Source organism: Pimephales promelas, chromosome 7 (genome assembly GCF_988280905.1).
Source record: "Pimephales promelas chromosome 7, fPimPro1.hap1.1, whole genome shotgun sequence".
NCBI lineage: Eukaryota > Metazoa > Chordata > Actinopteri > Cypriniformes > Leuciscidae > Pimephales > Pimephales promelas.
In genome coordinates this window covers 31061698-31075624 of record NC_142775.1, presented here as the reverse complement: position 1 = coordinate 31075624, position 13927 = coordinate 31061698, and the positions used below count along the sequence as shown (strand labels likewise).

Here is a 13927-nt window from a genome sequence, read left to right as displayed (position 1 = left end):
TGGTCAAAGTAGATTTTGTTTGTGAGGACCCAATGAAGACCACAATGAAGACTTTTTGGAAAAAATAATTTAACGTGTGTGATTTGATTAGGGCTGAAACGGTTAGTCGACATTGTCGACTTTGAAAATTGTCGACAAATATCGTTGTTGTCAAGTAGTGGTTTGATCTCACTTGACCTAATGTAAGGGCGTGCAATATCATGATTTGACCACTACCACTGTTGTGCTGCAGTGTAAAACAAACAAATGCTCTTGCAGTAAAAAAAGAAAAAAAACAGCGCAAATTATGATGAAGTGCAAACGAATCCGAACTAGCAAGGTTTGGGAAAGTTTCACAAAACTTAAAACCAACAATGCTGTCATGCGCAATGCATGCAAGGCGGAATTTGCTTTTCACGGGAGCACAAAATGCATGTTGGAGCACTTAGACTCTAGAGAGTAATATTGAAAAAGCTGAATAATCGTTCCAAACTTACTGATTAGTAGGGTTGGGTATCGTTTGAATTTGAACGATTCTGATTCCGATTCCGATTCCTTGTTTCGATTCCGGTTCCTAACGATTCTCGATTCCGATTCTTTTAAGAGGCAGGGTCAAAAAAGTTTAGCTAACCTTGCTAACCAACGGTCTTTCTGAAGGAAATACTCCTTCTGTCACAAACACTCCTTTTGTCACAAATGTTGCATTTTGCTGAGATTTCGTTATTTTTAGAATAGTGAAGCCACACTTTGGACCGCCAACGTAAGCTACTCATGTTCGACTCGCACGGTTATGCCAACACTTCCGGTAGACGCTTCTTCGTTGGTGTTGTTCAGCGTTTTCTTATTCCGCTCGGCGGACTGTGAATATCGAAACTAGGAATCGAAATTTTAACTTTTGAACGATTCCGGGAAAAAGTAAAAGTTAGTCCCGGTTCCAAACGATACTCGATTCTCGATACCCAAGCCTACTGATTAGTCAGTGAAATAATCGACGATTAGTTGATTAATCGCTCTAATAATCGTTAGATTAATCGATCATCAAAATAATCGTTGGTTGCACCCCTAGCTTTGATCTTTGAAACTTTGCAGGCCTTTTACATTTATAAACAGCTATATCACACACTATATGAAAGACAATATTAGAAAAAACATTATAGGGCACTATAATTAGATGTATAATTATGGATTTTGGTAGAAAGCACAACGGTCAGAGAAAGTCAAGGTTATCAACGCTTTTAGGCAGCAGTCAATATTCCCAAAGCAGAGTAGTAATCCATGTTATTTCCTGTTTGTAATTGGTGTCCACAGTGAGGCCAAGTGCCTGTAAGTAATTGAAATAATCATCTATTTGCTAATTAAAATGCAGGACAAAACACAGGATAAACATTCAGCCACAGATTGTTTTTTAATAAGCTTGTACTGTGGTACATTTTTTTAGAGACATTTTGCTATGTGTGTTTTGTGATTATGCAAATATAATACTCCAATAAGCTATTAGTGAGTGTATGCAATTTTTTTATTATGCACCGAGTTCCCAGATGACCAACTTTGCCAAAAGTATACATCAAATAACTTTACACTGCATACTCCATCCCATAATGCAGTGTGTATGGCTTGGCCTTCATTTTCTTTTCATAACCCATTTATTTTTATTCATTTTTTTAATCAGACTGTGAAAAGCAAAACAAGAAAAAAAGTCTATTGTTCACTTGCTATTTTTACAGATCCTGTTTAAGTGTGGCTGTGGTGTACAGAGTCCTTGAGCTGTGTCCTAGGAGAAATGAATGGATGTGCCTCATTTCTGCAAGCCGATGGCCTTCGGTGATCCCTCAGTTTGCTCATCTACTGTATATCTGGATCATTCTGTAAATTGTTGTATAGTACTTCTGTATTTACCAGAATAGGCCATTCAAGGACCTAAGAGACAGTCTGTGAGCAAAACACAACAGAAACTAATAGTATTCACCTCCACATCATGAGATCAGCTGCTAACAGTCTGTGGAGAATCAGGGAGCCTTGCTGGTGTTAACTGTAAAAGTGTCAGAGGATGAGATTGCATGTTGCTGAGTAGAAGAGCCCACACAGGTTTACAACTCAACAGTCTCAACAGTCTGAAGTGCCAGGTGAAGTTGTTATAGATGGCAAAAATTTTATTTACATTCAGAAAAGTTATCAGGAACATTCAGAAAACAAGTAAATTTGTTCATTCAATTAACTTTTGGCAAGTCAAATCAGTGCAGTGTAAGAATTTAGCAAGGATTTGGGGGGAAACGTCACTGAAGTTTAAAAAATTCCATCGAAAATTTAAATGTGGGAGCAAAAAAAAATAAAATAGAATAAAACCTGTAGTGATTTCAGCTATTTTAACAATTATAACGTGGTATATTTCAGTATATTCTACTGTATGTAAGTGTTACTTTCAGTATTATTTGAATGTTATTATGATATTTATTAATAATTTTAATTAGCTTTTGTTTCAGTCACACACACACCTCTGAAGGGATAGAAAAGTCTTCAGGATACCGCATCACTCGCAAGACACAATTTGAATTAGTTGTCAACAAGGCGAAGTCCACCATTCTCCACTTCTCGCAGCTCTCTCTCTCTCGAAAATGTTTGCAGCACACACTATAGTTTAGTGTTTACAGTAGATGTGTCCGTGGTTGATGTCAATCCAATCGTCCAGGGGTGCGTTTCCCGTACAACGACGTAGTTTGCTGCTTCACTATCATAGTATGATGCATCGTTGGAAAAATCAACTAGCTAGTCACGACTTTTTCCCGAAACCCATTGTCGCAAAGTATCGTTCAACCACGTTGGTTTCGCACATAGTGGAATATAACTACTTTTAATGAAACTGTTTGAGATCCAATTAACGCTAGATTTTTTTAATATAAATTACAGACATGTCATCTGAGGACTATTTCTAATTGTTCTCAGTTATTTTGCTTCATTACCAGACTCAATATTTGGCTCGTTCTTACATAGTAGAGCACGTTCGCACATGCGCACTCTTCAAACACGTTACTTTAAATCTTTTGACAAACTAAAAGACGTAAATTCCATTTGTATGTATTCTAAATAAAAGGCACCGGTTGTACTGAATGTCAGCTTGCTTATTTTGCTCAAGATAAGGATTTATTACCTCCAAATGTGATGCAATATAGAAACGATGCCTCTAACCACAGGTCGAGAGCTGTCGTTCAAACCACACAACTTTGCGATGCTGTTTGCGAATGTTCGTTGGAACGATGGTTTCGGGAAACATCGAACTCTGGTCTCGTCGAACTCTGCTGATAACGACAGAACTTGCGACCATAGTTGGCTAACGATGCTTTCGGGAAACGCACACGCACCCCAGAGCCAGAGTTTAGCACTGGCAGTATCGCAGGGAACATATTCAACCGACTTGGACTAAGCACCATGAAAACAAACACTTGTGTCCCATGGTTGCTTCTCTCATCTAGCAATCTCACAGTTTGACATGTCTGTCGTTGGAAAGATCCACGTGATGTAATGAATAATAAAGAGACCGTGTCTTCTCATAGGATAAGAAAACTCAGTCTCATTAATAATTATGACACATCAATGAGTCATCAATGCACTCACAGTGCATGGCCACTTCACAGCGGGTGACGTGGATACGATGAAGATTATAAACCCGGAAGAAAAAAACTCAAATATAACCATTTTAACCCTACTATTAAATCTAACAGATGCTAACATTGTCTTCAATGGTGTTCAACACACATACCTCTGTTAAAATATGAGAAAATTTGGTCCCTTTAAGTATCTTTTTAGTTACTTTTTAGTTGTATTAATTGATTCAATCTGTTTGAAAAAAACAGTGGCATGCTGTGTGCTATTATGTGGTTAGAAAAATCGCATAATAAAGGTAAACAAGCTCATGTTAGTCAATTTCAGGAATAAGGAAATCATGCCTTTAAAAACAATTAATAATTTCTAAATAAGTAATTTCTCACTATAAATTCAAAAGTAGATCATGTTAGTTAAAAAAATATGTTAAGCCTACACACAGTAACCATGAAACAAACTATTTTTTAGCTTAACAGTCACAGAATGCATATGATTGTGGGATATCATAGGCGGCGAAGGAATTCAACGTTTGAACAGATGAAGGAGATGGGATGTGAAGCTAACATTGGATTTGGACAGTCGCCAAAGGCAGCACTTTTCAGCTTTTGGATGCAGCCACAGACTCTTTCCAAATACAAATATGTAAGGGGAAAAAAAGGAAGTAATGCAGTGTGGACACACAATTATAATAATCTGGCTCTTACATGACTAAGTAGCAAATGTTCTTGAGTTATTTGCTTTTACAAAAAAGCCAGAAACATAATGTCATCATTTTGATTTGGATCACAGGCTGCTGTACTGAAGACAACCAAACAGAACATTTTGTCAATTAAGACCATTATACCCATTTTGGCACATCGTACACTGCAATGATACAATCATAATTTCTTTCTTTTTTTTTTTTTTCAGTGAACAATGTGAAAAATTTCTTCTTATTTGCTGCCTTCTGAATCACTGTAGCTGTATGAAGCGATATGGCATCCAAGATGTAACCAAGATATATCCATAGATGTATAACCCACTATGAAGAGAAGTGTAACAGACAGGCAGTAAAGCAGTTAATTATCTATATTGGATCCTAAATATAAATTTGTGTCAATCATCATCATGTCAAGAACTGTCAAGGAAGTTTATTAATCACATAAAACGTTTCTATATTAAGCAAAAGCATGACGTTCTGCTAACCTTTGTGTCCTTTTGAATTACCCTGACGGAGCTTCATCTCTGGAATCTAAATGTTAAGGGCTCATGACTGATGACCTCATCCTGAGAAGACAATGGGGGTCTTAACTGAGATCAGAGGTTGCATTGCTTTAAGCCAAATGACTTAAATTACCTGCCTTGTCAAGTTAACACAGCACGTGTTTAAACATATATAGTGCTTCCTAAATGGTGGGTCGCAGGTAGTGTTCATTTCGACATCAGACGGCACCGACTTCATTAAGCACTAACTGTGAATATATCGACTTCCAATTTTGTTAACGGGTAAAGACTAAACTAAAATGTAGTTTAAAAATTAAAAATAAATCACTTTACCAAAATCTGTCTATATTAAGCAGAAAAAAATATATACTGCTTTAACAACCCTCTGTGAGCTTTTGTGCTTGAATCAGTCGAGTTTCAATCCCCCAATCGAAAAATTTACCATTTAGAATTATCGGAATTAGGAATTTCACGATTTCCACTTTTGAGAGAAACTTTTGAAATAGAGAGTGTTATTTTTTAAATAGACATAGAGAGTGATAATATTATCAGGAAAGATGAGTAAACGTGTCAAATGAACCACGTGTATGAGTTTGACATTGCCTTGATTTGTACAAATTAATTCAATTCAGTTCATTTATAAAGCACATTTAAAATCAACTTTGGTTGGCCAAAGTGCTACATAAAAATAGAAAGCACAGGAGAAAATATGCATTTTTAACATGGATTTAAAATCAGCTAACATAGGAGTTGTTCTAACAGGCAGTGTGGGTTGTTCACAGCTGGGGTGCGTTTCCCGTACAACGACGTAGTTCACTGCTTCACTACCATAGTACGACGCATCGTTGGAAAAATCAACTAGCTAGTCACGACTGTTTCCCGAAACCCACTGTCGCAAAGTATCGTTCAACCACGTTGGTTTCGCACGTGGTGGAGTAATAACTGCTTTTAATGAAACTGTTTGAGATCCAATTAACGCTAGATTTGTTTTATATAAATTACAGACATGTCATCTGAGGACTACTTCTAATTGTTCTCAGTTGTTTTGCTTTATTACCAGACTCAATATTTGGCTCGTTCTTACATAGTGGAGTGCGTTCGCACATGCGCACTTTTCAAACACGTTACTTCAAATCTCTTGACAAACTAGAAGGCGTAAATTCCATTTGTAAGTATTCTACATAAAAGACACCGGTTGTACTGAATGTCAGCTTGCTTATTATGCTCAAGATAAGGATTTATTACCTCCAAATGTGTTGCAATATAGAAACTATGCTTCTAACCATAGGTCGAGAGCTGTCGTTCAAACCACACAACTTTGCGATGCTGTTTGCGAATGTTTGTTGGAACGATGGTTTCGGGAAACACCGAATCGTTGAACTATGCTGATAACGACGGAACTTGCGACCATAGTTGGCTAATGATGCTTTCTGGAAACGCACCCCTGGCCAGCAATTACAATGATGGGATGGACAGGAGATAATGATTTTGTAATCAGGGTGATCTGGATGGGCTGTGAGTAACAAATCCAAATACTATTTAGGTGCTAGATTGTTGAGAGCTTTTTAACCCTTGTGCTGCATTAGATTTTTAACACCGTTGAGTGCATTAAGGACCAAAAATGGCCATATATTAAACATTGCCTAAAATATTATATATTATTATTATTATCCACTTTTACCAAGTTAAATATTTTAACCAGCATCAGTCCTCATCATAACTACCAAAAATGTATTCAATTTCAGGATTTTAACCCTTTAATTACCAGTTTTGTTTGCGAAACCATTGATTTGTATAAGAGGAAAAAACACAAAAATTCAATTATTTTCAATAAACTAAATGCAAAGAGAAAACTTTAGATTTGGATTATCACAGTCCCACTTTGCAAAAATCCCACTTAGCGCGTTAGAGACCAAAAATGGCCACCTATTAAACATTGCCTATTGCCTAAAATAAGGTGCATTTCCACCCATAGGGAATAAATATGTAGTGACGTCATCTGGTGGAATACACTATATAATGCAAATATAATGCTTTTGCTTCAAAATGAAAGGATGTTTGTGCAAAAATCATGTTTCATGTATTACTGACAGCCTCAGATTTAAACAACGTTTTAATGGGTTTCAATGGGCCATTTTTGGTCTTTATGGTGCTGAGTGTTACTATTTGATCTACACAGTGTGTGTTATACATATTTTGCAAAATGGGATCACATTTTTTACATGTATCCAAAAAGTCACAATTTTGCCAAATTTCATACCATTTGCATTAAAACAGCCAAAATGGTCAAAGAAATTAAACTGCAAAAGACCAAAAATGTCCCTAATGCAGCATAAGGGTTAAACAAATAATAGAATTCCAAAATCAATTTGGTATCGGACTGACAGCCTTAAAATTTGTTTGATATGTTTGTCATTTGTGGCTCCCCATGAGCAGCCGGGCAGCTGCATTTTGGACCATTTGGAGATGCAAGATGGATGAGGAGTAACCCGACATACAATAAATTAGTAATGTCGAGTCATGTTGAAAAGTTGTGAATAAAAGTTTTAAAGCTATCCTTGCTTAAAAAGGGTATGACTTTAACTAATGGGTGAAAAATGGTAAAGCTAGCTCTTACTACGGCATTAATTAATTTGTCTAATTAAAGACTCCTATCTTGGTAAAATCCTATATCTTTAATTATTACACAGCTCTGTTGAATACTAGATTATGCTTAGTTAATCGCGCCATCCATCAGTATGTTAACACAGTCTCATCTGGGTTACTGAAGTCAGCAATCCTGTACACTTGCTAGGAACAGTTTTTCTTCATGGAAGTTTTGTGTTTGGTGAGCTAATAAAATATTAAAACTCAGTCTAATCAATATTTTGTGTACAGTTATTAATTATGTCACCCTGTACCATGGATTTGCTCTCTCTTGTTTCATACTGTACAAACGCAGCTGCTGCCATTTTGTGACTGTTGTTTTGTACACTGTGATGGATTATAAGTAAACAAACCGTTTTTAGAACAGTTTGATTTAAAATAAATATCTCTTATCCCCATAACTATGTATGTGGTGAAATGCAGTGTAATAAGTGGTATGACTGTACCATATCCCTTAAATGTTAAGTCTAGTTTGAACTTGCTGTTTGCAAGTAGCTGCTCTGTCCCCAATGCTATGCGTTTAAAGACCTAATAAAATATTATGTCAGCTAAGATCAATATTTCGTGTTTAATTATTTACTACCTGTGTTAAAAAACTGGTAGAAAGAGGTCAGCAAATAAATCTGTGGTAGAGGCAAAGGCTGCCCTTCAAATTAGTGATATTGTAGGACAGGTACAGCATGGTAGAGATGGAAGAGGGTTTTTTTGGGCTCCTCCTAAATGGCACAAGGCAGGCCCAGCTCAAAGGAGGAAGTTGGTAGTCAACAAGGTGCGAAAGCAGGAGGAGAGGATGAGGTCTATAAAGGCCATTTCCCAGGCCAAGCAAGGAGAGTGGATGAGATGGCAGAGTGTGGAACAACGCAAGATGGGCTGGCAGGCCATTTGGTCAATGGAAGAGAGTAGGATCAGTTTCCTTATCAGGTCAACATATGATGTTCTCCCATCACCACAGAACCTAAACCTGTGGGTAGGAGAGGATCCCTCTTGTCCTTTGTGTTCATCACAAGCACATTTTGACAGGATGTAAGGTGGCTCTTAGCCAGGGTCGGTTAACCTGGTGCCATGACCAAGTACTGCGATGTTTGGCGATGTTTGGATGTTTGCTTTGGCTTTAGCATTGGAAGGCAAGCATCACATGACCAATAAGTTGCCGCCTGTTCTAGCAAAACATTACACACAGAAACAATATTCTTCCACCCAGGTGAGCAACCGCCAAGAAACGGCGTTAAAACCAGTTCTCGCCCAAGACAACTGGAAGCTGCTAGGGACTGGAAGATGCTGGCTGATCTTGATCAATGGCACCTGAGATTGCCACCACTAACCTATGACCAGATTTGTTTTGTGGTCTGGATCAGCACGCATTGTTCAACTGATGGAGATAACAGTGCCATGGGAGGATGCTGTAGATGGGGTATATCAGACGAAGAAACTGCGGTATGCTCATCTGGCTGCTCTGAACAGCAAGAGTGGAGGGTCCAGGTTTATCCAGTAGAAGTGGGTTGTTGAAGATTTGTGGCAGACTCTACAACCCGGTTCCTCAGAGGTGTCAAATTCAGTGGCCAAAGGTTGCATCGCATAGTAAAGAGCTTATCTGAAGCAGCAGAGAGGAGCAGGAACTGGCTGTGGTTGAGATGGAAAGATTCTGGCTGGCTGTGTACAGGCCGCCACACTACGGTTTAATAGAATTCTTGAAAAACTTGAAGAGTCTGTTGGCTTATTTGTATAGTTTGCCTAGTAATTACAGTTATTATGTTCCTGTGTATTGCGTGAATGAGGGTTGGTGTTTGGTCAAATATTGTGTTTTGCGGTAGGTATGCCATACGGAATCATTGCCACTGAACCTGCTTTAATGACAACAGTGGGGCTCGACAGCCTTAGTTAAACGGGTTGGTGCGTATGGTTGGTTTTGCAGAGAGATTGTGAGATAAGTGGTTAGGTAGGTCATGTGAACTATGAGGAAGGAGCAACCTCACCAGCAGAAGGGATGTAAAGGTCAATAAGCTGGGCTGAGTTGAGTGGAGGACGATGGGGGGTGAATCTGGGACGCCAGAGTCACTGTCGAGCCCTCTTGAGGTGTCATGGGCTAGTCGACGAAACACTGAGGACCAAAGGTGCCCACTTGAAGACTCTAGAGATGTCCCCCACTCGGCTCAATCCAGACAGTCATATACTCATCCCAAGACGTCATATAACTGACGTCTTGGGATTTCTTTTGACCATACGTCAACATCCACCTTTTTAGGGTACCCTTAAACGTTGGTTAGATGACGTTATCGGATCCTAACCCTACCCCAGACCTAAACCTACCCCGTCACCTAACCGGCGTTAAAGGTAAAGTGTCAGTTGTATGACGGCCCAGGATCGTCATGTAACCGACGTTTAAGGGTACCCTAAAAAGGCGGATGTTGATGTATGGTCAAAAGACGTCCCAAGTTGTCAGTTATATGACTTCTTGGGATGAAACTGTGTTAGCTGACGCGCCAAGTACACTGCAGCCGTTAACAGAAGGAGACAGAAGGAGATTTACATAACCACATGGAAAGAAGCGTAAATGGATGAATAAGCATAGGTTACTGGAAAGCTATGTCTTAGTTTGTGCTTATCTTGGCGAAAGATGAGTATAAATCAGCATGAAGTTTTAACATCTACTCTCGTGTAATGGAAATCTTATGTGGCAAGTAGCTGTGTAAGCTGGATAATGTACATCCAGCTGGTTGTTATCTAAGAACGAACACCTTCAGGGTGATTCAAGACCCTCATCACCCTGTCGTTGTTTATTCTGAGATAACAACTAGCTGGCTGTGCATTATCCCTAGAGTTGGATGTCGTCCACAAGGCAATGGTATGACACACCAAATCTAATTATAATTGATCCCAAAAGAAGCATGGATAATGAAAATAGAATGGGTGGGGTATCTCTGGGGTACGCCATAGATGAGGCAAGCCAGAGGACGAATGAACACCTAAACTAACAGGGAAACTTTTATTAGACAGGAAAGACTGGAACCATTTGAGTACCATAACTGTGATCCCAATAGAACGCTCCAGCTGAGATACTGTAATACTGTTAGAAAGAAAAATGAGTCTAATTACTTAGTCTAAGCCCTGTCTGTGAAACAACGATTTAGTCAAATAAAGTTTATTTGCGATTTAGTCAAATAAAATAGATTTAATAATAAAAAAAGAATTACTGAGATGATACCAAACTATGCATGTGCACGCCATATACTGTAGACACATCATGAAGAAGAATTAATTCGCAGTCTATGCTAACAGTCCAAAATCAGTGGATCTGAAGAGGCCGTTGGAGCACTCTGTAATGGAGATAATGATAGACGTCTGTTTGATGACCAGGGTTTATTATGGACTCAAAAGCAGAGAGCCCAGCAGCCTCTGCTGATGGACGAAATGGACAGCAAATATGTGAATTGTCGAGAAGTCTCTGATTAGGCTCCTCAGTGGCAATGCACTAAATTTAGCCTGGACCCCGGAGGTATGCTGAACGCTTACTCCAAACCACCCACAGAGAAAGAGACATTGCTTGTTTTTACTGTAAAATGCGAACATATGTAGCATGTGCCTCAAAGAGCATGTTTCGAAATCAGCTGACTCTTTAAAATAACATTCATTGGTGTAACTTAATAAAGGCAGTGTTTATTAAGTCTTTAAATAGTCTAGTATTTAAAAATAATTCAAATCAGTTAAATTAGATGTTAAAATAATCACATGAAGTGTTCAAAGAATTGTTATATTGCGATGAACGACTTGTTTTTGTTACCAATATGATTCATTCTTTATTTTTGAGTCACATCTAATTACTGTTGTTTTGTTTTCTTCTGCTTGTATGTCACTTTAACTTCATTTTGATTAGTGCAATTTGTCTAGAATGGCTCTAAAAAGTGATCTAATTTTCGAAATCCAGTCACAACCATTAAGTTTACAATCCTGTTAAAGCGCACAACAGCCTGAATCCTTGGGGACAAGGATTTTTTATGGCTTCATATGTTGCAAATTGCAGTTGGAGCCTGTCACGTAATGTCCATCACTAATCTAATATAAGGAAAATTGAACTTCTGCTTTCTTGCAGTAAGTCTGTAGAATTACTACTACTGTACATTTTGTCTCTTCACATCATAAAACGTCTCTCACATCATAATGCCCAGAGGATGAACATGCAATGTACGCAGTGAAGTCTTCTGAATTATTTACATGCTTTGACTGTGATTCTAATAGCAGTGGAAATGCTGCAAACTCTATTTCCTGAATAGACACCGCTGGTGTCATTTAGATCTGTGAAATGTAATAAACTTGTTCAATTCTAATCGTTCCCATTAACATGAGCATGTGTTATACTTCTTGGATAGCTTAATGAAACAACAGCATGCCTTTACCCATAAAAGTGTGTTTTATTGCCAAGCTGTAACAGAATGTTCCAAAAAAAAAAAAACACCTAACTTTATTTCTGTCTTTCTTTATTTGATGATAAAAAATGCATTCTTCATTTTACTTTAACTTTGTTTTATTTAATGCAATTTTTGTTTTTTGTTTTCAAATTGTTGCTCTGTGATTCTCAACTGGTCACCACTCTGTGATCACTGATGTACTTTACATTTTCAGAAATGTTATATATAATTAATTTATATATTAAGATTATATATCCCAAATATGGCACTAGGACACAAAGTATCACAACCGAAATTGTGACTAAAAGAAAAAACCTCACGTGATTATTTCCAACACCATGTAAAAATGTCCACATGAAAATCAATGCTTTGATATTGAACTATACATATATACATATATACAGTTCACACTTATGCACTTACAAGTCTTCTAGTCACTAACAAATTTCTTCACTCATATGTAAATGTTGGTCACAGGTAAGATTTAAAGGATTTGAATAAATAGAAAAACTAAATCAGGTTTCCACATACTTCATTATTCTTTTGTTGTATCATCTCCTGTTGACTTACTGAAAAGGCATCAGAAAGAAACCAATAAACCATAGGATTATAATCGCACCGACATCAAGCTAGCGATTCTGCCAGAAACAGTTTAGTTTTCCAAGATATCCTTTATACACCATTTGACATAGCCTAGTACACAAATTTGACACCAGTGCGAAATGAGTACCATGCCATATTCTTATATAATACAATGATACCGGACAAAAACATCCTGGAGTCACCATGAAGAAGAATGAATGTGCAGTGTACTGTATGTTAAAAGTCCAAAATTAGAGCACTATGTTAGAGCACTATGGTAATAATGACAGACGTGTGTTTGATGATAAGGGCTTTTTCTTAAATATGGAGGAAATGGGTATCAAATATGTGTATTATCTCAACATGCAGCCAAGAAGTCTCTGATTAGGCTCCTTGCAGCCTAGTAGGCTTACGCTAACTAACTAATCTGACTTTTGTGTTTAGCTACTGAAATGTTTTATTTTATTGTATGTGTATGCTATAATCTTATCCAACCCTTTCACAATGTCGTGGTCAAGATAAGCTTCGGTAGCCTACGTCTTTGTTAGAGTGACCGAGAACGAGTGGCTTTGAACGAACGATCTGAAACGGCTGTCTGGCGTGACGAGAAATCCTCACCTTTGGCGCGCGCTGGTTCCGTCTTGGGGAGCAGGAGCGCATCTCCGCAGGTGCCGTTGGGGAACTCCAGACTTCCGTTTGAGGTCCCGTTCTGAGGCTGGAGACATGCCCAAATCCCAGACGTATCATTTAGCGTTTGTAAATCCATTTCGGACCTAACCACAGCTATTTTAGTAGCTCCTCGCAATCATCAGTTAACAATACGTGTCTAATGAGCCCAATAGTCTAGCTATAGTGGCTTAGAGAGTATTTTACGTTCAAAGAGGATATCAAGAAGCAATGAAAACAACAAAACAAAAAGGTAATCAGGGAGAAATAGGATTCGTTTATGCTGGTTAAAACGCTTCAGCCGTTGTTGCTCAGCAGTGTGTAGGCACAGTTGCTATGTATTGAGAATGTGATGAAGCGCGCAGCGGCAGTGACTCTCTTGCGCGTGGACCGAGGGTTTATTGATGAGCTCTTAAACAGCAGGGGTGGGAGTTTGGGGGTGTGTCGGTGGGATTCAGGGATTTGAGCATCCTGGAGAGGTGGAGACATTGAAAGGAGTTTGTGGAGTACGTGAGCAAAAGGCTTTAGGGAAAGTTATGAATGAATAGACAGGTGGAGTGGAGCATCAGCTCCCTCTTGTGCAAGTAAAACTTGTTGCAAGACGTCGATTATCCGAGGCTGGGCATTATTTTGGGACACTACTGTATATTACTAAGAATTTAGAATTGCATTGTAATTTTAACTGCAAAAGCATTCTTCAAGATATATTTAGTGCAGTCTGGCTAATTGGATTTCAATATTGTGGACTTGAATGGTATTGTACCTTAAATGAACACACTCTTTTTACAGCCATGGAATAAACCATGTAAAATTAAATACAGTGGATAAGAGATATCCTTTCAGACTTTATA

General features: G+C 38.2%; 1 protein-coding gene across 2 annotated transcripts in view; it reads right to left on the bottom strand.

The window, feature by feature from the left end:
• cckbrb (cholecystokinin B receptor b) overlaps positions 1-13456 on the bottom strand; it is a 33206-nt gene extending 19750 nt beyond the window's left edge. For both annotated transcript variants that reach the window (XR_005624410.2, XM_039683579.2), the window contains exon 1: positions 13029-13456. Coding sequence is in view for 1 of the 2 variants with exons in the window: in XM_039683579.2 (XP_039539513.2) it covers positions 13029-13176 (148 nt within the window). In the remaining variant the exon portion in view is untranslated. The remainder of the gene's footprint in view (positions 1-13028) is intronic.
• Between the last annotated feature and the right edge of the window lie 471 nt (positions 13457-13927).